At 43.3% G+C, this 25,903-nt stretch overlaps 1 protein-coding gene across 6 annotated transcripts in view; it reads right to left on the bottom strand.

The window, feature by feature from the left end:
- The window catches only part of LOC119804693 (A-kinase anchor protein 17B), a 36,082-nt gene extending 12,206 nt beyond the window's left edge, over positions 1-23,876 (bottom strand). The window contains exons 1-4 of one of the 6 annotated variants that reach the window (XM_038316262.2): positions 23,192-23,562; positions 15,106-15,207; positions 5,486-5,668; positions 2,321-3,089 (exon numbers count right to left, since the gene is read on the bottom strand). In XM_038316262.2, the coding sequence (XP_038172190.1) occupies positions 2,321-3,073 (753 nt within the window). In that variant the 5' untranslated portion in view covers positions 3,074-3,089; positions 5,486-5,668; positions 15,106-15,207; positions 23,192-23,562. Of the gene's footprint in view, positions 1-2,320; positions 3,090-5,485; positions 5,677-9,084; positions 9,149-15,105; positions 15,208-23,191; positions 23,563-23,777 lie in introns of those variants that run through there. The other 5 variants (XM_038316264.2, XM_038316260.2, XM_038316263.2 and 2 more) reach the window with 5 other exon arrangements.
- Positions 23,877-25,903: the final 2,027 nt, after the last annotated feature.

The raw sequence follows: 25,903 nt of genomic DNA, 5'->3' as shown, positions 1-25,903 counted from the left end.
TAGTTTGAAAAGATGGTCCGTTTTTCTCATTAGGAATAGCCTGCAATTGTGCATTGAAGAGAATACGTCTATACTGTTCTGTTCTGTTCTATCACAGTATGAATCGTGATTAAGTGTGGGCCTGCACTGCACTCTGTGGGTCTATAGGGTTTAAATGAGCGCACAGGCCAGGTGTGGTGATGTGTGCCTGAAAACGCCGCATTCAGGAGACTGCAGCAGGAGGGCTGCAGGCCTGAAGCTAGACTTGAGCTGCACCAGTGTGAGTTTCAGGCCTGCTCGTCCCCAAACAAATTAAATAAATGCATAAGTGAAAACAGCCATCCATTTATGTGTGCCAGTTTATTAACGCAAATTAGTTCTTTCTCCCCTTGAACTATTAATAACCAATTAAACCCTGAAACAATTAGAAAGTTGTTTATTTTAATATGATTATATGTTCCAGCATCCCTAAACTATCCTAGTTGTATATTCCCAATATAATTTAATACTAGACTAGAGAGTTTTCTGTAGCTTGAGATATAAAGTTGAGATATAAAATACCTTGTGTTTTTGCTCCTTCTAACTATTACATTTTGCCAATTGGGTTCTTTGGCTATAAAAATAGGCAGAAATCTTGGGATATTTAGGAGCCACAGTAGATAGTTCCCTATACTCTAGCTCATTTCAGAAACAGATGTTTATGGTGGAGAGGCAGGATGGAAGGGTAAAGAGTGAAGTATATAGAAGGTGATTTTAAAAATACCACATTATAAATCATTTCTAAGATGCACAAATAAAATATAATTATTGATGAAATTAAGCATTTATAAAATCTGTAGAAGAACATTACAACTCAGAAAACAAGAATGAAGTCATGGAGAAATCTTGGTGCATTTATATATATATATATATATATATATATATATAATATACATAAACAAAATATAAACTTTGACTATATATATATATGTACATGTTTGGTTTTGTATCTACATATTTTAAATACAAAAGAAGTGGGAAAAAGCAATTAACTACATTATCATAAGTTCACACACCAAAAAGTTTAGCAATCCACCCAAATTTCTCCATGGAACCTGGGGCTTGTGAATGCTAGGTAAGCATCCAGCAGCCCACTTCCATCCCCAGCACCAGCTAGTGTTTTCTTGGAGACTTGAGTCTCACAGACTCCAAGCTGCTTTTGAATTCCTGATCCTCTATTTCCATATCATAAGTGCTGAGATAAAAGTCACATGCTTCCATATCTAGCTGAAAATAAAGTGTTTAGTGCTATAAATCCCTTATCTAAAAGAAGGCTCAGTTATTAGTGGCTTTGTGTGACAAATTTAAAAGTCAACCTAGAATGGATAAAGCAGCTTTATGTTTGTTCCTAACTATGTTGTCATTTAGTGTGTCACACTTTTGTTATTTTATGTGCATGAGTATTTTCCTTGATCTATTTCTGTGCACCACCTATATTCCTGGTAATCATAGAGGCCAGAAGAGAGCTTCAGATCCCCTGGAACTATATTACAGACGCTTGGGAACCACCATGTGGGTCCTGGGGACCAAACCTGGGTCCTGGATCCTCTGCAAGAGCATCCAGTACTTTTAATTATGGGGAGGCATCTCTCCAGCTCCAGCGTTTATGGTATTTTTGGCACCTTATATTTTGCTAAATAATCATTCCTTTCTAAAAAAAATAGTATATTATTTAGGTGTTAGCTAATTGTGCATATTTTAAAGCTTTTATATTGTGTTTATATATTATAAAAAATTATAGCAGTTCCATTTGGATAGGTCAAAATGTTTCCAGGCCTTGAAATAAATCTTGAATGCAAATAAAATAGGAAGATGACCAAAGCAATTCCAGACATCAATGAAGTGACATGCCTAGACAGACAGGCTGGTTTTGAAAGCAAAGCACACAGACCTTCAGGAGTTTGATTCAAGGGAATGAGGGAGAGGACTGCTCTCCTTGCGCTTTCAGACTTCAGGACTCCCTCTCACAGCAGTGGTCAAGTACAATACTCATATGCAACAGTTCCGTGGGAGGCACAAGCAATCCTTTACTGCCCTCCCAAAGCTTGGGCAGAGACCCAGGTGATAAGAACCATCACTGTAAAACCCCAGCAGGTGAGCTACCTGCTTTCAGAAGATTGGGTCTTCACATTAAGATTGGTTTTCTTCCTAAACAAGACATGTATAAATGAGAGCATGCATCTGTGCAGCAATGATCGTTCAGACCCTAGTGGAATCTAAAGACATGTAATTTAGATGCTTCTTCCCAGCTCAGGCTCAGGATCACTTGAACAACGGAAACTGAAGTCTGGATCCTTCTTACCTTAATGTTGCATGCCAGAGCCTTGCCGTCGTCTCCTTTAAGCATGAGCTTCATGCCTCGAAGGGATTCCATGGCTTTTATAAAGTCAGTTGACTCCTGGTACTGGATAAAGGCCTCAAATGTTTGCAAGCCAAAGTTAAAACCCCCAAAGCTCCCACCTGTCATGACTTCTCTGTAGGGGTCTAGCATGGGGATATCCACATTCTTGATCTTCCCAAAACTCTCAAAGACTACACGAAGGATCTCTTCACAGGGCTTCTCTCCGCTGGAACCCTTAGGTGCGAACCACTTACAGGGCAAGCCTTCAAAATAGATGGAATCTGGACTCTTAGCATGGTCTTGTTCTTCAGCTCCCGCAATCACCGAGGCCTCTTTCTCTTTGGGAAAGTGTTCCCACTCTCCCTGGGCATCTGTAGCCACGACTTTTAAGTCCGTTTTCAAACCATTTAGCTTGATGATCTTCCCATGTAACTTGGCTTTCAGGATCTGAACCAAACTTCGGGTTTCAGCCTCACCCTCAAATCGGATGAAGTCTTTTGTACTCTTGGAGAGTCGCACTGTGGTGAACTGGTCGGGGCAAATCAAACTTTTCAGTTGGTCAAGAACTTCCCAGTTAGAGAAGGGCCTCACGGATTCTATACATTCTGGGAGCAATACGTTGATCATTAATTTTGCTATAGGCTTGAGGTAGAGGTGCTGAGCAGCACAGAGCTCTGTTGCCTCAGAGTTATCATAAACCACTGTGACTGTCATGGTGTCCTCACACCACCTTAGAGGACAAAAGAGAGAAATTTAATATAGATGGAGCGAGACCGATTTGGACTATGAAATGGTGTTAGTATTCCTAGACTTAGAGCCAACTGACAGAGGGGAATAGACTATGAGTAGAATTGCAATAGTATCTTATAGCCCTTAAATCTAATAAGCCATCGCAGTAGGGCTGGAGGATGGAAGGTTAACCAAAACAGGCAATAGCATGCCTACAGGGCAGCAACAAACAAGCTGAAACATGATGCCAATCCAAGTATGGTGGCTCACAACTGCAACCCCAGTCCTCGGGAAACAGAGGCACCACCTTGACCTAAATAATTCCAGATCCGCCTAAACTACAGAATGAGACCCTGTCTTAACTACCTACCCCCTTCCCCCAACAATAGCAACAACAAAAGCCATGATGTGTTTACATTAGCATCAAATCCTGGAAATTCTTAGGTAGCAATCCAACAAAAATATGCATAAGTTCTTACAAAAGAAACTACAAAACTCGGGTGAAAAATATCCAAGAACTAAGACTGTACAGTAAGCCAGTAAGAAGGCTCAATATGCTAGTTCTTTCCAACTAGATCTGTAGGGCGGTGGTGGCACACACTCAAGAGGCAGAGGCAGGCGGATAACTGTGAGTTCAAGGCCAGCCTGGTCTACAGAGTTTGTTCCACAGCAGGCTCCAAAGCCACAGAGAAACCTTGTCTCAGAAAAACAAACAACAGCAACCACAACAAAACAACATGGGTGTCCAACTAGATCTGTATATTAAACATAATCTCAATAGAAATCTCAACAAGTTATTTTCTGGATTAAATGTGAATTCTAAGGCCAGCACATGGTAGTGTGTTATGCCTTTAATCCTAGCACTTAGAGGCAAAGGCAGACAGAGCTCAATGACAGCCTGGCTCACACAAAGGGTTCTAGGCCAGCTAGAGCTGCATAACGAGACCCTACCTCAAAAATTTCAATAAATTTCTAAAGTTTATATGGAAATCCAAGAACCTAAAATAACTAACTCAGTATTGAAGGATAGTAGGGCAATGTCCAAGTGCCACTGACTTCAAAAATTATATAATACCACAGCCATTAGGATAATGGCACTCAAAGGAAAAATAAATATATTTAGGGAACAGAACAGAAAGCTCAGAAATAAACTGACAAGGTCTATGGATGTATGAAGAAATAATCTTTTTGATGAATAGTGCTGGAACAACAGACATTCAAACACTGTAAGTATGTGCCAAACTGGGCTGGAAAGAGGGTTCAGATGTTAAGAGTACACACTGCTCTTGCAGAGGACCCAGGTTTGCTTTCCAGCACCCAGTTCAGTTGGCTAAAACTGGCCTGTAACTCCAACTCCAGGGGATATGACACCCTCTCTGGCCTCCACAGGCAACTGGACTCCTGTATACATATCCCCACATATGTATATGTGTGTATATGTGTGTGTATGTGTGTGTATGTGTGTGTATGTGTGTGTATGTATATATATGTATGTATGTATGAACAAAAAAATTTAAATGGGCCAGCCGAACAGGTTTGGGGATGTAGCTGAAAGATAGAGCATTTTCCTTCCATGTTTATGGCCCTAAATTTGATCTCAACACCAACAGAAAAATAGACAAAATACCTTAACAGACATCTCTCCCAAAATTATACTGATGACAAAAAGAATTTTAATAGTGACTCTCATAGATTAATTTCAAAGTCTAGGTTATATTCTTCTAAATAGCATTAAAGGAAATTAATTTCTAAATTCTTTGAGTAGAGATCATTTCTGTGGTGTTGGGGAATCAACCCAATTCCTTACATATGCTAGACTAGTACTCTACCACTGAACTACATCCCAGCCCCTGACTTCAATATTCAGAAATCATTAACATGATTTAATCAAATCCAGAATGCTTTGGGAAAAAAATGAATGACTATGAAAACAACCTAATTTTCCCAAGAAGCGCTACTGACAATGAATATTTTAAATTTTATTTTATTCCTTTATGTGCATGGGTGTTTTGCCTGCATGTATGTCTATCCACCATGCGTGTGCAGTACCCATGGATCCCAAGAGAGAGTCAGATCCCCCAGAACTATGGTTGCAAACAGTTGTGAGCCATCATGTAGGTCCTGGGAATCAAATCCGGGTCTTCTGAAAGAGCAGCCAATCCTCTTCATTGGAATCATTTTCCTAGCTCTGCCAATCACTTTTTTATTTAAATTTTTTAAAATTTTACATATTAGCCCAGTTCCCCCACCCTCCCCTTCTCCCATTCCCCACATTCTCCTATCACATCCCCCATCCACTCCTCAGAGGAAATGAGGCCTCCCAGGAAGTCTAGTATACCAAGTTGAGGCAGGACCAAGCCTCTCCCCTCTGTATTAAGGCTAAGCAAGGTATCCTACCATAGGGAATAGGCTCCAAAAAGTCAGTTCACGCACCCAGGGTATGTCCTGGTTCCACTGCCAAGGGCCCCTCAACAGATCAAGACACATAACTGCCACCCACATTCAGAGGGCTTAGTTTGGTTCCATGCAGGATCCCCAGAGTCCGTGAGCTCCCACTGGCGATCACTTCTTAAATGGCCTCTAAAAATCTCAGTTAAAACAATGAAGCAAGAGAAAGAGATAAATATCCAGTAGGAAAGGAGGAAGTCAAATCTCCCATTTGCATATAACATTACTTTACACATAGAAACGCCTAAAGATTCTATAAGACTCTACCAAAAATATGTTAGAACTGATATACAAGTTACAGAATACAAAATTATATACAAACGTTAGTACTGGGGGCTGGAGAGATGGCTCAGCAATTCAGCACACTGGCTGCTCTTTGTAGAGGACCAGGAGTTTGGTTTTCAGCACTCAACATGGCAGCTCACAACCATCTGCAACTCCAGAAACAGGGGTTCTTGCGCCTTTTCTGGTCTCCACAAACACCAGGCATGCACATGGTGCACAGACAGACGGGCATGCGAAGCATTTGCACACGTAAAATAAAAATAAAGAAATCTTTTTTCTTTATAATTTTTGAGATAAGGGCTCACTTATCTCACTTCGGTCAGACTGGCCTAGAGCTCATTATGCAGACCAGACTGGCCTTGAATTCCTTGACCTTCACTTAAATCCACCTGCCCCTGCCTCCTGAGTTCTGGGATTGAAGATGTGTAACAATACATCTAGCTTACATTTCTATACAACAATGAACTAACTGAAAAAGAAATCAAGAGGATGGTGCCATTTGCAATACCTGTAGAGATACCTAGAAATCAATTTAACCACAGAGGTTAAAGAACTCTACAATAAAATCTATAAAGCACTGATAAAAATAAATTGACACACACACACACACACACACACACACACAGAGTGGGTGGGGGGAGAAGACACGGGGACAGGGGACAGACAACAGCAGCCTGGAATAATGCCTCATGGTCCTGGGATGGAAGAATCCATACTGTGACATAGATATACTAGTCAATGCAATCTACTGATTCACTGCAACATCATTCAAAATACTAGAGACATCCATCACAGAAACAAAAGAAAACACTCTTAAAAGAATTTACATGGACTGCAAAAAAAAGCCTGAACTGCCAAAGTAATTCTGAGCAAGAGCTAACACAATAAAGCTGGGGGCATAATAATATCTGACTTCAAAACATGCCATATGAAACTGCTGTGGCCAGAACAGCACAGTAGTACTAGCATGAAATTAGCTTGACCAACACAATGGAATAAAGAACCTAGAAATAACTAATTTCTTTAAAAGGCACCAAGAATATACATTTGGTGAAGTATCTTCAATAAATGATCCTTGGAGAACTACACACACACACACACACACATACACACACACACACACACACACACACATTGTATGATATATTAACATTACCTTATCATTATATATGAAACTAAACCACATGCAAAAATCAACTTTAAATAGGCCAAAGACTTACATGTAAGGCATAAAACTATTGGGAAAATCATAGGAAAGGACTTCTGGGTACTGGCTCAGGCAAAGCAGCATGGAAGCTCCTCAAAACAAAAGAAACAGAACCAGAACTAGACTATGACCCAGAAGCCTCCTAACTGGGCATATGTCCAAAGGAAATGAAGTCAGTATGTAAAAAATGCATCAACGCCCCCATGCTTACTGCAGCCGTATTCACAATAGTCAAGGTATGGAATCAACTTGAGTGGATGGATAAAGAAAATGTAGTATATCAGCACAATGGAATATTACCAACCCCTAAAAAGAACAAAATCCTGTCATTTCCACAACATGGCTAGAGCTAGGAAATATTTTGCTAATTAAGCCAGGAATGCGGTGGCAAATATTACAGTACCTTACACAAGGAAGCTAAATACTTGTTTTTCGTAGAAATTGAGAGGAGAGGAGAATAGTAGTTAGCACGGGATGAGAAGAACGGAGGAAGAGGGACTGGAGACTCCGGTTAGTGTGCATACAGAACAGTTGGCTAGCCAAGGTAATTGCTACTGTCCGACAAAACAGGAGGGTAACTAGAGATAAGAAAAATAATTGTGTATTTCAAAATACCCAGTAGGTCAGGTTTTAGAAAATTCTCCACCCAAAGACATGATGCATGTCTGAGGAGATGGAGATATCATCAATACTCAGATGTGATCATTATGCTTTGTATACATATACTGCAATGTCAATTTATGTACCATGAATCTATATAATTATTTTTGAGTTTTAAAACTATGTGACCATTAAACTTTTTAACTTTTAAATGGCCCCCTTTCAAACTGTCACAACTCAGATTCTCAAATTCCAATCTTGCTGTGACAGCTGTAACAAAACCAGTTGCTCCTGTACCTTCTCCAGTTAGCTTAGATAGTTCTTTAGATACTAAAATAAAATGCATGTGGATGTTTTATCTTAAATTACTTTCCAGAATGAGAGGGCTAATTTTCAATTGCTGTCAAGGACCTGGGGAATACCAAGCAGTCAGATATTTGCATATATCATCGTTTCAGTGCTATAGCAACACCTTGGGCAATTAGTGTAACACCTGGCACAGAGCTGTGAACAATCAAGTCCAATGTGGCACCTGTTCCTTAAGGGATGGGGAAAAAGGAAGAGGCAGAGACACACAAAGAGAAACAGAGGCAGAGAGACAGAAAGAGACACAGAAGAACACACACGCACAGAGAGAGAGAGAGAGGGGGAGAGAGAGAGAGATCAAAAAGTTGGGTGTGCAGGGACAACGGGAGGATCTTGGAGGAGTTAGGGGAGGGCAAACAAAAATCAAAAATCAAAATATATTGCAGGGAAGGATTTTTAATTAAAGATAAGGAAACAAACAGGGAAGGGAGGAGAACAAGGGGAAGATGGAATAAAAAAAGAAGTAAGGGAGAAAGGAGGGAGGGAGGAATACTTGCTGATAAGATGGAGTGCCCGTGATAGCTTTTAGAGGAAAAAATGCTGCAGAATAACTCACAGAATTCTCATAAAAGCAATATAATAAACATAAAATAATGTAAAAAGGTAAGTATGCCTACAAACATACACTTACATAAAGTCTGAAAAGATATTCTGCCTAGGAAAGGGCCCCAAGAAATTAATACACTAACAGTCCCCTCCCATAGCTATGCAGTCCTCTATGCGCTATTACTAGCGTCTGACTCCATCACCGAAGGTTACATGAGTCATGAATGAAGCCCAGGACATTAGGGTAGGATTCTAAGAAAAAAAAAAAAAGGATCACTTGGCAACTGTGGTGCTAGCTATATCATAGGTTTCAGAGGTCATTTTTTGAAAACTGCTTTATTGATTTGGGCTAGGAATGTGGCACAGTGGGAGAAAGCTTGCCTGGCATGCAGGCAGCCCTGGGTTCCATGCCCAGTACCATGAGCACATAAAGACTGCTTGCTTTATTAAGACATGATTGATATGTAATAACCCATTTTTTAACATACACTAAACAAATGTCCACAGTGCACCTTTTAATAAGTTTTGACACATGTATACACACCTGCAGAAAAACTATCACCATGATCAAGACAGTGGGAACGACCATTATTTTCACAAAGTTTTCTTGTGCCTTTTAGTAACCCTCCTTCCGGCTTCGGCAATCATTCATCTACCTGCAAAGCATTTAGTCCGCAACCTATTTAATTTGTAAAATAACAAAAATAGATATTTCTTTTTAAATACTTACATAGTAAGAAGCTAGCAGGTGCTTTCCTCTAAGCCAGAGTACTTTCTCAGTTCTGAGGCCAATGTGCCAATCCTTATTTAATTAAATCTGTTAGAGAATCCTACTTTATTCTTGAATATTGGTCTAAAAATATTTTTAATTTTCTCCCCACATACTCTGTCTTTTTTTAAATGATCTCTAGGTGTGTGTGTGTGTGTGTGTGTGTGTGTGTGTGTGTGTGTGTTTAGACAGGGTTTCTCTGTGCAGCCCTGGCTATCCTGGAACTCACCCTGTAGACTAGGCTGGCCTTGAATTCAGAGACCTGCCTGTGCTTGCCTCCTGAGTGCTGAGATCAAATGTCAGCAAACATCCATCTTAACGTTCTTTATTTTTAACCCTGTTTAAATCAAATAAACATATCTAAGCATTATAAATACACACAGAGAGAGAGAGAGAGAGTCAGTTATATATTAATCAAAATACAGATACCAAGACAAGTGGAATGTCTTTAATCAAGTTATTAGGCTACTTACAATACTTAAAACTTTATAATACTTAAAACTGACTCTAAAAGGAAAATTTGCATTCCAGTTTTCTGTTTAAAGAAGCTTGTGATTCTGAATATTATAGGATTAACCCACCACTTCCCAGTTGCATTTAAGTCGACTCAGTAAGATTAAATCTATGCTTGGTACTGTTAACTGGGCCAAGAAACTGTAGCTGGGGGAGAACTTACTACCGTTTGCTAAGTCAACAACAATAAACCGCCTCCTAAGTTCTTATCTTTATGCCCATAGATGAGTTCACTTGTCAACCTTCAGCAGAGAAGCTGCTTATTGCAGTAGATGGGCATTAATGCAGAGACCTACAAGTAGCTGACATGCAGGGAAGAGAATGGTGTGCTCAACTCTAAAGGGTGTATCTGTATTATGCCCTCTTCTCCCACGACTCAGGGACCATCATAGAAAAGGCGTGGAGAGATTGAAAGAGCTGGACTTCATGGATCTCTGCAGTTAAATGATTTTCTGAACACGACAGCTCTATGGCATACACGAAGTCACAGCCATTGTGACAACACACACACACACAATCTGCATAAGATCAAGCCAGACAAAAATCCCAGTTTGGAGTGCAGAGGCAGGCAGTCAGCAAGCCATCATTAGCTCCCTTAGCTGAGGAGCTAAAAGCAACTGAGAGCGGCTGGGAGATGGTGGGTCCATTTCCTGAAGGAGTGGGTGTGGCCCCTGAGAGGCTACTCATGCACCAGTAGATGGTCCACGCACACACTGACAGCTCTAAGCAGACTCAGCTGGGAAGGAGTATTGGTGGGAGCCTTTGAGGAGGGAATCAGAGGGGAAAGGAATGGGGTGAATTTGATGATTTATTTTTTAAGACATAAAAATGAAATTTAAAAACAAATATTTTGAACAGAAAAGAAGCCTTACTTCAATTGACAGTAACAGTGGAATTAATGAACTCTTCTCATCGGATCCCGCAATTGCTGTCATACTCATAGACCAGTTACTCATAAGAGGTTTAACAGTCTAGTATGAATCACATCCTCACGCAAACAATGTCATGATTAGCATCTCCATGAAGTATCAAAAGTTGAAATTTTTTTTAAGAAAAATTAAACTATTCTCATGGTTCTAATTTGTTTTTCTGTTGTTGGGATAAAATACGATGACCAGGTGGAAAGGGTTTGTTTGGGCCCCACTTTCATGTCACACGTCCATCACTGAGTTAAGTCGGGGCCGAAACTGTAGGAGAAGCTCAAGCAGAAACTATGCACTAATGCTGCTCTCTGGTTTGTTCATTGCTTACACCCAGCCAGTTTTTTTTTTTTTTTTTACAAAGCTCAGGACTACCTGCCTGGGGATTGGTATGATGCACAGATGGCTGGGCCCTCCTACATTAATTAGTAATCAAGACAATGCCCCACATACATGTCCACAGCCAGTCTGATCAAGCCAATTCCTTAACGGCTGTTCCATCTTCCTGGGTAACTCTAGGTTGTGTTGATTTGGCAATCATAATTACCCAGGACACTCTATTCCTTATCAACTTGGCACATGAACACATCACTGTTACATCATAACATTTTCTCTCTTGAGTCTCCAAGATCTCATGTTAATATCATAATAGAAAATACCGTAGAACTTCAAAAATCCTCTAGTCTTTAAAGTTTTCAATGCTTTAAAAATTCAAGGTCACTTTTCCGTGGGCTCTTATAAAATCAAAAACAAGTTTAAAAACTTATCCTGAAAAGGAGGAACCAGAGCATAGGAGCAATCATAGTTAAGCAAGACCAAAATCCACAGCAGAGCTCAAAGTCTGACATCTGGAACTCACTTACGATCTCCTGAGCTTCAAAGGGCTTGGGTAAAGCCTCTCAATCTCGGCTCTCTGTAGAAGGCACACCTTGTCCGGTAGACTTCTCCAGGTTCCACTTCACACTGTCCTCTGCCCTTGGTGGCCTGTCCAAAATCCTGGAATCGTTAATATTCTGGGGTCTCCCCTGCATCTGCGGCTTAACCTTCACCAGCGGCCTCTCAGAGCCTTCCTGGAGTAACTCCAAACCTGCCGGAAGGCACCGAGCCTCAGCTGCTCGACAGGCCCCATTCATGCCTTCAAACCGGTACCATACAGGCGACTCTTGCACTCTGACAAGTTCAGCTGTCACCCTGAGATGCCAACTCAGATCCCCTGAATCACAGCTTTTGTGTTCTGACTGTGAGAAAATGCTTGCCAGAAGATTGCACGTCAGTTACGCTGATCTCTCATTAATAACGACTGAGTCTTCGGCCCCAGCTGACTAGCGTCCATTGTCTCTGTGAAACAGGTTTCACCTTAGCGGTGCTGGTCTCTTGGTAATCACAACTGATTCCTCAGCCCCAGCCGACCAGCAATCCCAGATTCTTTATCCCAAATATCACACAAATGGCCTCAATAGTCTTTGCTTCCTTCTGAAACCTCACAATCCAAGCCTCCATTGTCTGCATGTCCCTCATGGCCTTATCTTCCAAGCCCATCAAGCTCTGAGCCATTCAATGTTTTTTTTTTTTTTCAGTTTAAAGTGCCAAAATCCTCCTCAATCCTCCAACAAAATAGTCCAAAGGCATAAAAAAAAAAAAAAAGCCATACGGTCAGGTCAGCAACAGCTGCAGCCCCACTCCTGGTGCCAACATACGTTCTAATTTGCATTTCCGTTGCTGTGATGAAAACACTGGCCAAAAACTACAACCAACTTGTGGAGGAACGGCTTTCCTTCTAGCTTCCACTTCCGGGTCACAATCCGTCGTTGAGCAAAGTCAGGGCAGAAACTTAAGCCAGCTGTGCAGTGTTTTCACTTGTGAGCTAATTAAAACGAAGTGGCTTCATTTCTTAAAATAAAAACGTTCCAATTGCGAAACAATGCTTACACCGGTTATCTTTTTGTTGTTATTGGTTTGTTTGGGCTTTTCAAGACAGGGTTTCTCTGTGTGTCCTTGGCTGTCCTGGAACGCGCTCTGTAGACCAGGCTGGCCTCAAACTCACAGAGATCCGCCTGCCTCTGCCTCCTGAGTGCTGGGATTAAAGGCGTGCGCCACCACCGCCCAGTTTTACCAGTATTATCTTGCACCCAGAGCTTTATTAGAATATTTCACACGCATGCTTCCAAAAGCAGAACATTTCTGGGAGAGTCCCAGGAAACATGACTGCTTTCTCGACTCATCAAGCCATCTGATCCTTCACCATCTGCTCTTCCCTGCTTCTATGTAGTAGCAAAGCTGGCTAGGTAACAGCCGACTGGGAGTTTAGGGATGAGGGTACAAGACTAGAGATGCTCACAGCACAAGGCCAACTCTACAAATTCTGGAGTCAGCTTCCAAAGCCACTCCAGCACTTTCATTTCAGGACAGATTGGAGAAATTTATCTGATCACTGAATATATACATATATACATATTATAATTATATATATGTATAAATTTTATATATATAAAATTTCATGCATGAACATATTTTTATATATATAATTTTTAGTGAAATTGGCTTTGATTAAAAGCATTTGTGTCATAGGAAAAATATACGTCAAAAGCCACTCCTTGTTTTTTCCCATTCTCAGTCATTTGCAGTCAGAATATCAGCAAGGCCATTTGAATGAAGGACATGCAAAAAAGTAGCAGCAGGAAAAAAAATGGGACAATCTACACAACTCAAATTCTCTCTCAAAGGAGTTCTTTGTTGCCTTTATTCTCCAGGCATTTGAGCCTTAAGGATGTCATTTTGAAAGCATCTAAAACATACAAAATTCTCCAAACACATTATGGAAATCAACAGGACACCCAATGTTTATTTGGGTCAAGCCAACCTAACTCCATCTCCAATCTTCTGGCAAATACAGAATCCCCAGTAAACCGTGATCAAATACAAATATTCCACAGCTCTTTAGTCAAGATGCTCACATATCCAGACACATCACCAACCTAAACATCATTTCAAAAACTGAGACTGACCATGTGCTCTGATCTTTGAATAATGTCAAAATCACAGCATTAAACTGAGCAGCACTCAGTACTGCAATAATAGTCAATTTATGTCCTTCTGTGGAATTCCCAGATTCTGGTGGCTTGAAAGGACTCATATAAGACAAATGGGACTTTCTGGACAGAAAAGAAGGGGATTTTAGAGACCTGTAGCATTCAGGAATGACAGATTTGCAACAATGAAATTCTAGGAAAGAATCGTTTCTCTTCTACCACAACTCAGATCCAGCTACAAGGCAGAGTTCAGTGTGGGGAATTAGAATCTTTGAACAAAGAAAACGGGCCAGGAGTGGTGGTACAGGCCTTGTCGTCTCAGTGATCTGGAGGTAGACACAGAAGGATCTCTAGTTCAAGACCAGCCTAGGATACGTAAGAAGATCCTGTCTCAAAACAAAAACCCAAACAAAAGGGAATAGGAGGGGATGTGAAGGAGAAGGGAGGGAACCCAGGAAAGGAGAAAATCAGACTCGTTAATTTGTTTCAGTGCAAATTAATTTCCTGATGTGCAAAGCCGTGGGCCCCATTCCCAACATCACATATACCAGGCATCGTGGCCATAAACCTGTAATCCCAGCACTTGGAAGATAGAGACAAGAGGGTCCAGAAGTTCAAGGACATCCTTGAATATGTAGGGAATCTGAGGCCATTTGAGGACAGCCTGGGATACACGACACCGTGTCTCAAAAAAAACAACCAACAAATATGTAAATAAATAAGCAAGCAAAGAAAAAATAAATTCTGTATTTACACGATTCTGTGTCCTGCTGTGTTATAAGAGTGAGCCCATGATAGCAAAGGAGGAAGCTAGTTAAAAACTATATGCACAAGGCAGCTAGCAGACCTGTCTGACAAGTTCTTTAGTCCTTTCCCCCTTCTTTATTGGGAAACACCTTTTCCCAAATGCCTCCAGCCAAGAAAGCTGCTTTCTACCTGGATTAATTTACCACGATGCTGCCTGCTGACTTACTGCTTTCTCTTATTCACAAGGAAAAAAAAAAGAGGCCAGAGGGGACTGAAAGAAATGTGGCTGAGTATCTGCCAGGCTCCTGCTTCACTCCTTGAATAATCTGAGTATTATTTGTGGGAAATGCTTATCAAGACTCTGCCAGCGTTTTGCAGCTTCCAGAGCCAGTCTGAAATTACCAGCAAAATTCCTGCCTATCAGTCGCCACCTAGGGGACGAAAGCAACCTTTACACCAGAGTGTACTCGAGTTTCTGAGCGCACAGCTCCCAACCTTTCTAAGCGCATGGCTCCCAACCTTTCTAAAACCCCAAGGTGAAATTCTTTGAATCCAAGTCCCGTGAAATAGGATATATTACCCAATACCTTATGTGGGAAACGTGTCAAAGAAGGGAATATCACAAAGGCCACGCTTCATGGGAACTCTTCGTGATGAGCACCGTGCTGTGGCATCCTAAGGCAGGGACACTGTCAGAGAGAAACAGGTACAAAGTCAAAAGTGAATAAAGTAATTTACAAATTTAAGTAACACAACTGTTTATCATGCTCACCGTGGACAGCTTGTGAGGTTTACGCTGTTGCACCCACACATTGCCACTCTCCAAGCTTTGCACCTGCTTGACTAACAATTCCAGAGACTGATATGCAAACATTATATACAGAGAGATGCTATATGGGATGACTAGAGCTTTAGTTAGTGCCCCACTTAGCTTTGACTGCCTACTTGTTATAATCTACAGTTGCCCAAGAGGAAACCCTCAGTTGAGGAGTTTCCTAGATCAGAATGACCTATGGGGTATGTCTGTGGAGGCTTGTTTTGCTTAGTAATTAAGGTGGGAGGGCCCAGCCCACTGCAGGCAGCACCATCCCTAGGTAATGGGTCTTGGGTTATGGAAGAAAGCTAGCTAAGCATGCGCTTTGTGAGTGAGCTAGCAAGTCATCCTCCTCCATGGTCTCTGCCTCAGATTCCGGTCTTGGGATCCTACCTTAACTTCTCTCAAGAATAGATTGGAACTTGGCAGGAAGCCAAATAAGCCCCTCCCTCCCCTAAATTGCTTTCTGTCATGGTGTCTTATCACAGACACAGAATGAAATCAGAGCAGTTAGCTCTCCCTTCCCATTTAGGGATCTGTGTTTTTCTTTTCCCCTGATAGAGTTTCCCGATGTAGCCCCGGTTAGCCTGGAATTCACTGTGCAGCCCAGGCTGGCTTTGAGCTCCCCATCTTCCTGCCTCCCCCTCTTACTATTAGAATTACAGGCCGAAGTCATCATGCCTGGCTCCTTTTTTTTCCCCTGAAAGAGCACTACCCTTTTAAAAAGAACATTACTCTAGACTATTATTATAAGAATGAACACTTAGCATAAAAAGCTCTGTACAAAGCTTTTTTAAATTGTTTCTTCAAAATACACTATGACAAAGGTCAGGAATAATCGTATACAGCTACATTACCTATTGTCAAATTGCTCTCCTGGAACATCAAGCCAAAGAATCAGGCCATCAGCAGAATTACCGAGCCTGAGTCCTTTCCAGCCCTGCTCACATTGGATCATTATCATTTTAGGTATGATGCCTATGCTGGTATATTTTGGCACCCCAAAGCACCTTTAATTTGCATTTAATTTTATGTGGGCTGAAGCTCTGCCAACTGAGATTCATATGCAACTTCCTATTCATTGTCTCCAGTGGAATTTTTCCTTGGTATCTCAGCCAAACAAGTGCGCCCGAACTCTTAATTCCCAGCCCCAAACCTGCCCTCCACTTCACACTAGCTCCTTCCTACCCAGTAATTATCACTTTCCTGAGTATAGGCACCTCCACCCCGGGGATCGGGCTGAAAACCTGGGAGTTACCCTCCCTTCCTCTCCACTTCAATCTCTTCACCACCAATACATATTCCAAGTCCATTTCCCCATTGCTGCTGCTACCTCCTAGGTCTAATGCCTCATGGCCCTAACATGAATCATGTTGGCAACTTCCTAACTAGCCTTTCTGCTTCCATCCCTAGATAAGAGCCGACATGATTTAAAATCAAAACTTTGGCATATTTTTGGAGACAGGCATGCACTCTGTAGCCCAGACTGGCCTAAAGTTCAAAATGTAAGCCAGGCTGACCTCACAGCAATCCTCCTGCTCACAGTAATGTGTCTTGGGTATGTGCCACCATGCCTGACTTAAAACACTCTAAGCCAAATCATGTCAGACATCTGCTCGAAACCCTCCAGTGGCTTTAAAGGAAATCTCAACTTCTCGCCTTTGAAATATGGCCTCAGCCTCCTTCCTTCAACTCATTTCACCTCCTTGTCGCCTCCTGAATTCTCCATCTTAGTTCTATTGGCCTCTTTACTGGACACAGATTCATTAGCTATAACACTTAAGGCTTTCGCACTGTGTCTCTTCTATAGAATATGTTTGCCCCAACCGAGATCTGCTCATGCCTGACTCCTTTTTGGGGGGAGGAGGATCTGACTCAAAAAGTCTAGTCTCCTCGGAGATGCTATCCCTGAGCAACCAAAAGAGCACTGATCTCACATCAGTGCTACCCAATCATAGTGTGTTTGGGTTTGCCTCTCCTTTCCTTCCTTCCCTCAACTGTAAGTTTCGTGAGAGCAAGAATTACATGTCTGCTTCCCCAATATCACCTCAGAGCCTGGGCCAATTAGAAGACAGGAGAAACTCAATAAGGCTAAAGCCGAGTTAAACAGAAACTTTGCCCGACAGCTCCTTTTCAAAGGTATTACTTTTGTATTTAGAATGCGGGTACCAGTATCTCAAAACCAAGGGTGCAATGGTAATGTGGGCTAGCATGCCCTTTTAGACTAGAGCTGTTAACACTAATGGACACTGAGAGTAACTACCAATCACCTACTTAGACACATTGGGGGCAGTAGTGATGAGTCGTATTGAGTTCACTCTCAAAGACCTGAGTCTGAAAAGAGAGAGAAATTAGGCCAAATGACTGGAATCTGATGCAGAAAATGCCAGAAGAGGACTAGAACACTTCGTGCCGCAGAATAGCAAGGATACTATTAACATTTGTTCATAAGAAATGAATGTCAGACTCGAGAATGTGCTTTGTAGGTTTTAAATGTGCCACAATTGCTCCCTTCAAGAGGAATGGTATGTGCATAAGGACAATTTTAGATTGCCAGGCAGTGGTGGCGCACGCCTTTAATCCCAGCACTTGGGAGGCAGAGGCAGGCGGATCTCTGTGAGTCTGAGGCCAGCCTGGTCTACAAGAGCTACTTCCAGGACAGGCTCCAAAGCTACAGAGAAACCCTGTCTCAAAAAACCAAAACAAACAAACAAAAAATAATAATAGGCGCACCACTATGCATGGCTCTTAAAAAATATTTTTAAAAAATCTAATAATTTTTTTAAAAAAAGAACAATTTTAGTTGTCATAACAATTGTCCTAGGAAGGAGCATCATCACTATTTGGTAAGCAGAGGGCCACTAATGCTAAATGCCCTGCAGTTCCCGGGCAGACTGGCATAATGTTGTCTAGTGCCAACACAAAGTGGCTTATCCCTTTCTAGAACACAGAGTGCTTCCAGGGCTAGCAAGATAGTTGAGTGGGTAAAGTATACAAGCAGCGAGCACACAAGTGTGAGGATGTGAGTTCAGATACCCATCATTCCTACGTATCTGGGCAATTAGCATGTGTCTATAACCCCGATGTTGCTCGGGTGAGATGGGGGATAGAGGCAAGAGACTCCTCAGAAGCTCAAGGAGCAGCGAGTCTGACAAATGCAATAGGAAATAGCATGAAACTCTGCTGAAAAACAAGGTAGAAGTTAAGGACTGATATCCAAGGTTGCCTTTTGACTGCTACACGTGTCGCCGCATGCATGTTCACTCCTCTCACACACGAACAAACACATCCATCATACAAATATGTACACAAAAGATTTAAATCTTTCAGAGATCTAGATTAATAACTTTAGCATGCTATTCTTTCAAATACTTCTTGATTTTTGAGGTAATAATATAATTACATCATCTCCCCTTCCCTTTCCTCCCGCCAAACTAGCATGCTATTATTGTTTTTCTTCTGTTTTTACCCTGAACTGTTTTTTTAATAACATTTTGACCCAGATCCTATATTCATTCAGTATGCAACAGAAAGAAAACTGGAGTCTAAGAAAAGAATAGAAAATAGAGATTCAGCAGAATATATCATAATATAACCAGGCCTGAGGAAAAGAAGCTGCCCGTGGATGAGGCTCAGTTCCTACCAACGATGTCTGCAGCATCCCTGCATGTTACGATTATGTTCATTTCATATAGACAGTGCTGTGGGAAGTGGGCTGACAACGTCCTGATTACAGGGTAAGGCAAGAGGATAAGCTTCAATTGGAATCTTCCTAGGTGGGGCTTGTTTCCCTTGGGCAGGAGTCCAGGGACTACAGGGCAACCAGGAATGAAATCCAGAGACCGGACAGAACATCACTCAGCTCCCCCCAGCTACCAGAGTCCAATCTGGAAAGCTCTGACTTTTGTGGGTGAAACAACCCAGACCTTCTAGAATTTCAAGATAAGCTAAAGATCTTCATTTCTACTGAGATCTGCAGCTTTTCAATGTGGGCTATCCCCAAATTTAATTGCTTTTTCAAGCAGTAGAGGCTAGTGGGCATGGTGGCTCGCACGCACCCTTAATCCCAACACTTAGAAGGCAGAGGCAGGGGGATCTCTGTGAGTTCAAGTCCAGCCTGGACTACAAGTTAATGCCCTGTATCAAAACTGAAACAAAACAAAAATCAAGTAGCATAGGTTAGAGCCTACACATTAAGGCAAGAATCTGCTCAACTGTATACATTTGGTACTCCCTAAGAATTTAGTAATAACAAAGACAATTATGAAGTATACTCACACCTGAACAAGACTCTCAAAAAAAGAGGGGGAGAGAAATAGGTTCAGGGACCCAGGTAGGTCACACCAGATAACTGGCGCTACTTTTGTCTCATTCTTCCTTGTTCAAAGAGTCTCAACATGCCAGGCTGAGGAGAGATGGCTCAGTGAGTGGGTAAAACATTTACTGTTCAAGAGTGGAGGGCCTGTGTTCAGATCTCCAGAACCTACTAAAGATAGGCGTGGTCAACATGTCGGTAGTGCCAGTGTCCCTGTAGTGAGCCAATCCCTGGAAGCTCCCAGGCTAGCTAGCCTGCCAAGCCCAGGGCTGAACAACAAAAAGACTCTCTCAAACAAGGCAGAGATGAGGGAAGGTAACTGAAGCTGTCTTCTGAGCTCCACACTTTTTCTGTGACGTGCACATATGCTCACACACAAGATACAGAATTTCTCAGCATCCTCGATTTAGTACTGTATCAAATCGCAAACTCCCCTCAAGGCACTAAAAACAAGACCCTCCCTACCTCAGCACCCCTAGCCTGCATCTTACCCCTAGGTGCACTTGCCCATTTTAGTTGAGCCAGTCTTCCTTGAGGTCTTTAAAAGATGCAGAGCCTCTCATCAGTTATCCCCTCCCAATACAAATTTTCCCCAGCCTTCAAAGTCCTCTTCACAAAAGTATGACAGGAAAAAAAAACAGCCAAAACTACCTTCAAGAGCAAGTAGTCCTGGGCTTAAATCCCACCTCTGGCGCCAAATAGCTAGGCAGTTTTCTTGGGCTTGTTACCTAAATTCTGTAAACTGTAGAAGATCCCTTATCCAAAATGTTGGCGATTGCAAGGGTCTCTATATAAGGAGACATCTTGAGGGTGGACACATGGAGCTCATTCATGCTTCACATACAGGTTTTGTGTGGCCTCAAGGTAATTTTATTTAATGCAGCTTTGTTTTACAGCCGCCTTATCACATGACGGCGTATCTGGACTTTTCCACTTGTGGCGTCATGGCAATATTCAAAAACTTACAGATTTTGGAGCGTTTGAAATTTCCGATTTTTTTGGATTCAAGTTACTCAAACCCCTAATAGTGACTGGCACTTACCTTACAAGGATTTTCCTTCTTTTTAGCTTTTACATGTGTATAAGGCAGGCTGTCATGTGCCTCAGGGTAGCCTCCAACTCTCTGTCTAGCCAAGGATGACCTTAATTCTTCTGTTTCCACCTTCTGAGGGCTAGAATAATAGGCATGAGCCGCCATGCCCACTCTTTCCTCATATACATACATACATACCCACACATATGCGTATATATGAGCTTTGAAGAATCACATGAAATGATACAAATCAAGTACTTAACCCCAAGCACTCAATTAATATGAGCCTTATTATTATTACAGCTACTCAATAAGTCACTGGCTTTCCTTCGTTATATGCCCCAGTTCTTACACTGCCTCTTCTGAGAAATAATCCCCTGGATTCCACGCAGTCCATGATGGCTCCCACTGGGGCCCAGGTATTAGGCTGCCTCCATCTGCAAGTGAGCTTCAATGCTTCTTTAAAGGCCATGAGTATGCTGGAAGCCACAACAAAAAACTCTGTCGACCTTAACGGACAGTGAATCAGAATTCTTAAACTACGACCTCAAAAAAAAGTCAGCAAAGACTCTTCTCTCAGCTGCAGACAGTTAATGGCTTCGGAGGGAGGAAGTGTCCGTTTTCTTTAAGGGCCTACCCTGCGCCAGTGGATGATTCCCCACCCATGAATATACAGGCAACACTATATGAGGTGTTTTTTTTAAAGGACTTAATATTGGGATGATCTGAGAAGAATTGGGGGAAGAACGGGGTAAATAAGATTAAAACACTTTGCATGTATGTGTGAAATTCCCAAAGGATTAACAAAAAATGTTGCTTATTTTAAAGAATTCTATAATTATACTTAAAGTAAGATTGTTTTTCCATTCTGAAAAACAAAAGTTCCTTTCTCTGGCAAAAGCAGGGGTACTTACTGGAAAAACAAATTTATAGCTAGTCTTAGCAGAACAGTGCTTCAATATATTTCTCTCTCTCTCTCTCTCTCTCTCTCTCTCTCTCTCTCTCTCTCTCTCTCTCTCTCTCTCTCTCTCTCTCTCCAACACCACCATTTTGTATTGCCTGATCTTCAAATCCACATTCCCTAAGCTCCAAGCCTCGCCATTTTTCTAATGCTGGAGATGACACACGAAGCCAGTAAAAGGCTACACTTTACCTGAATGTGTGATAGCAAAAAACAGACAAAAGGGGCACACTCCAGGTGTGATCCTGGGGTCCACCTACTGCAGAAGAGGGTCTCTGCATGCCCTATCCTCTACCTTATGATTCCTCGTCAAGTCAGCCCCAAGCGTCCTCTCATGTGAGTAGCAGCTGGCATTCCCTGGGCACCGGTACCTGGAGGCTTATTCTACTGTTCTGTGTGCTTCACAAGAACTGAAGTAAGAAATACTTTCATGTAAGTTACCGCATGCTTCAAGTTACTCCATCCTTTTGAGAGGACACATTCCACACACAGGAATACAAAAAAACAGAGCCCAGAAAAACGTGGCTACTAGCATCTCACATGCTTAAAATTTCTTCTTTTAAAAGAGACCGAATTTGAGAGATCACAACTACATTTTCACAAATGAAAAAGTCATCCCTACCAATTATACTGCACAACCTTACATTCTTTCAACAGTATGAGGTTTCAAAATCAGGGCTGAGGCAGGAGGAACACCGGGCAAAATGGGTACCATCTTTGAGACCCTGTGGCAAATAATAATGCCCGGGTGGCCCCATGCTGGATTCCAGGGTTCCAATCAACATAAGTCACCCCTTAGAGTTAGTGGCCTTCAAAAAGTACTCAGGGAGTAACTGGCTTCAAATAAAATCACAACAAGCAGCTGATAAGTGTAAAGAAGGCACCAGTCCCAGTGACCAACATGCTCAGGCATACCAGTACCCACAGCATGAGTGTCCCCTTACCCTCCTGCCCATCGACCCAAGCTCAAGACTGCACTCCAAAGGCTTTGAGGGGGACCCTGCTTTCTTGATCAAATTAGAAGCAGTTCAATTCTACCCGCACTAGGAACCTCAAGTTTAGATTCAAGTCCCCGAAGCCAAGGACCTAGTCGTCAACAGAGGCAGAGGCGACGGGCCCTTGCTAGTGGTTAACTAGATTGATGAATGTCAAGGGAACAGGTTGAGAACCGGAGCCCTTGGCTCAGGCGTCCATCAGGGAGGACATCCTTTGGTTTTCCTTAAGCAATCCAGTGCACCCTAAGGGAAAACTTCCAGTGACCTCGGCTGCAGCAACGGCCACAGCGCCCCCTAGTGCGACACCGAGACCCAAGCGAGCAGCTTGACGGATCCAAGGGGGAAAGCCTAGGGGCGTCTCTAGAAAACCAGACTCCAGTTAGAGCTGGCCTGGCTACCCGGTCCTCTCAGAAGCCCCTCCCCAGTACTCATTCAGAGTCCCGCGCGGCCCAGCCTTCCAGGCACCCACGACTCTGGTAGGCCAGGGCGACCGGCCAACCGGGACGCAGAAGGACGCGGGCCGCCTAGTCGGTAAGCAGAACTGGGGGCATTTACCGGGCGCCTGGGCAGCCGCTCTACCTCCGCGCTCGGCTCCGCTGGGATAGCGGAACCGCCACAGCTCCTGTCGCCGCCTCCCTCCAGCCGCCGCAGTGTCAACCATCAATGCTCCCGGTCTCTCTCTGAGACTGCTGCGGGCGAGGCCAGCTGTTGAATGGCTCAGGTCGCGACACCGACGCGTCCTCGCCGCATCCGAGCCGGCAAGGCAAGTGCGCGTACCCGTGCCAACGCCCCGCTGCAAGCCCCGGGAGCTTCCTTGGTGGATGCTTCCTGGTTCCTGGCGGGGGGGGGGGGGGGTGCCGGGGTGCGGGCTCACACGCCGGCCAGCTCGCTCCCCTCGGTGGGCTCTTGTGCGGAACCTCTCCTTGTGAGCTCCGCCCCCTTCGCTGCCATCCCTCAACTTGCCGGCAGAACCAATAGCAACCACCGACTAGATCCGCCCCTTGGATTTCCCCAGGGCCAATCGCCTTCTCCTAAGCAAACATTCTAGTAACCCCGCCCCTCCGGGGCAGCAAAGCTGGGACCAAAGTTTATACCTTTGCGAGGATCTGACCAGCCCAGGGTTTTGTCCAGGTTTACTCACCTCCCTCCATGACGGGATTTAGAGACTGTAACCACCACCACCTCAGATCCCTGGCACAGTTGTAAAAGCTGGGATGTGGCAAGGTGAACCCGTGAGCCCTTCGCCGGGGAAATAGGCATAGGGCAGGAGGTGGAGATAGGTGGCTTCCTGGACCTTGCTGGCCAGCCAGTGTAATCAATTGGTGACTTTCAGGTTCAGCGAGAGACCTTGGCTCACAAAATAAGGTGCAAAGCAATGAGGAAGACACCCAACACTGACCTCTGGCCGCCACACACTTGCACACATACACACAATGAGAGAGAGAGAGACAGAGACAGAGAGAGAGAGACAGAGACACAGAGAGACAGAGACAGAGAGAGACACAGAGAGAGACAAAGAGACAGAGACAGAGAAGGAGGGAGAGAGAGAGACACAGAGAGACACAGAGAGAGACAAAGAGACAGAGACAGAGGAGGGATAGAGAGAGGGAGAGACAGAGAGACAGAGAGAGACACAGAGAGAGACAAAGAGACAGAGACAGAGAAGGAGGGAGAGAGAGAGAGACAGAGAGACACAGAGAGAGACAAAGAGACAGAGACAGAGAAGGAGGGAGAGAGAGGGAGAGAGAGAGAGAGAGAGAGAGAGAGAGAGAGAGAGAGAGCGAGCCTGGAGAGAGTGTTACCCACCATCATAGCTGAGAACCAGCCACTCACTTGACCAGATCATCCCCATCCAAGTCAGCAAGGACCTGAAAGGACCTGGTTGTGTGTTTGTCTTCTTCTTGTTGCCCACTGTCCTAGTACAGGAGTCCAGCCCTTATAAGCTGGGAAACTTTCAAGGACCAGGCACCAAGTCTCGGTCTGTGGCTCTGTGATGGCCCGTTGGGTCTCTGGCCTTCTGGCTTAAGGATAAACAATGGCGGCCTTGCCTGTCCTTCTCCACGGTGATCTAACAATTTGAAGACTGCTCTCCTGGCCCACTATTCCAAGCTCTGTTGTTCAAAGTCACAAATTAAGGGTCTTCTCTGAACGTAAGCCAATTGCTGTAAATCTTTGGAGAGCAGACACCAAGAGCTGATGTGCCCTCCCTCCTTAGCTCCACACCCAGAGAAGGCCAGAGTGGTCACAACCCTTGCCTAGAGGGCCTTTCTTCTAGTTCTCCAAGTCAGCATTCACTTTCGCAAGTGACAAGTCACAAAGCTGACACTTAGTAGATTTCCTGTCAGCTCCTTCCCTGGGGGAGGTTCTCGCTGCTGCAGCTGTTACCGGACAGTTTTCTGCTTGATTATCTGGTTTGGGGGGTGGGACGTGGGGGGTGATGTTAATTTTACTCTCTTCTGTCAAGACCCCTGCTGCTCATTCTGTCCTAAATAAATCTTCACCTCTTCTTGATGTTCAGACCCCCTTCCTCTCTACACAATTACCACAGAGCCCCTGAACTAGCCGATTTGCCTCTAAACTTGTATGCTTTAAGCTGGGACGGCTCCCAACACCTCCTTTTCCTTCTCTGTTTCACAGAAGATGCCACACCTATGACTCTAAAATATAATAGGGTCCCCCACTGCATCCCAACGTAAAGGCCCACTGTAATACAATCCTAATTACTCAGATGGAAGGCAATCCTAATGTTGCGTGATTTTTAATTGGTCTTAATAATAAAAACTCAGAGTCAGCTATCAGGAGGTGAAAGCTGAAGGATCAGAGAGGCAGCCAGCCACTAAAGAGTTTATACCTCTTCCAGTACTCAGACCGAAGGGGCAATCCTGTTTTATTCACTGTGCAAATATGTCATGCACACTCACCATGTGCCAAATACTCAGGGGTATAAAATGTGTACGATTAAAATGACATGTAAGATTTAGAGTTGAATATCCCCACGTGTTAGGCATGTAGTCCATTTTGGGCATAGCTTTTCCTATACAAACAAATACAAATGTCTAAGAGTGGAGGCTTCTACCAGGAGCTCCTGAGTAGGCTGTGAGTAATAACCCTGCTTCCTTAGCATTGGCAAGCAGACATCAAGGCTGCTGATTGGCTTTGGTTGGTGGGGGCTGGAAATTAAACTCAGGACTTCAGTGTGTCCGCCAACCACCCAGCAACACACACACACACACACACACACACACACACACACACACACAGCCAGTT

Source organism: Arvicola amphibius, chromosome X (genome assembly GCF_903992535.2).
Source record: "Arvicola amphibius chromosome X, mArvAmp1.2, whole genome shotgun sequence".
NCBI lineage: Eukaryota > Metazoa > Chordata > Mammalia > Rodentia > Cricetidae > Arvicola > Arvicola amphibius.
The sequence above is the reverse complement of the archived record's forward strand: the minus strand, read 5'-3'. Positions and strand labels throughout refer to the sequence as shown.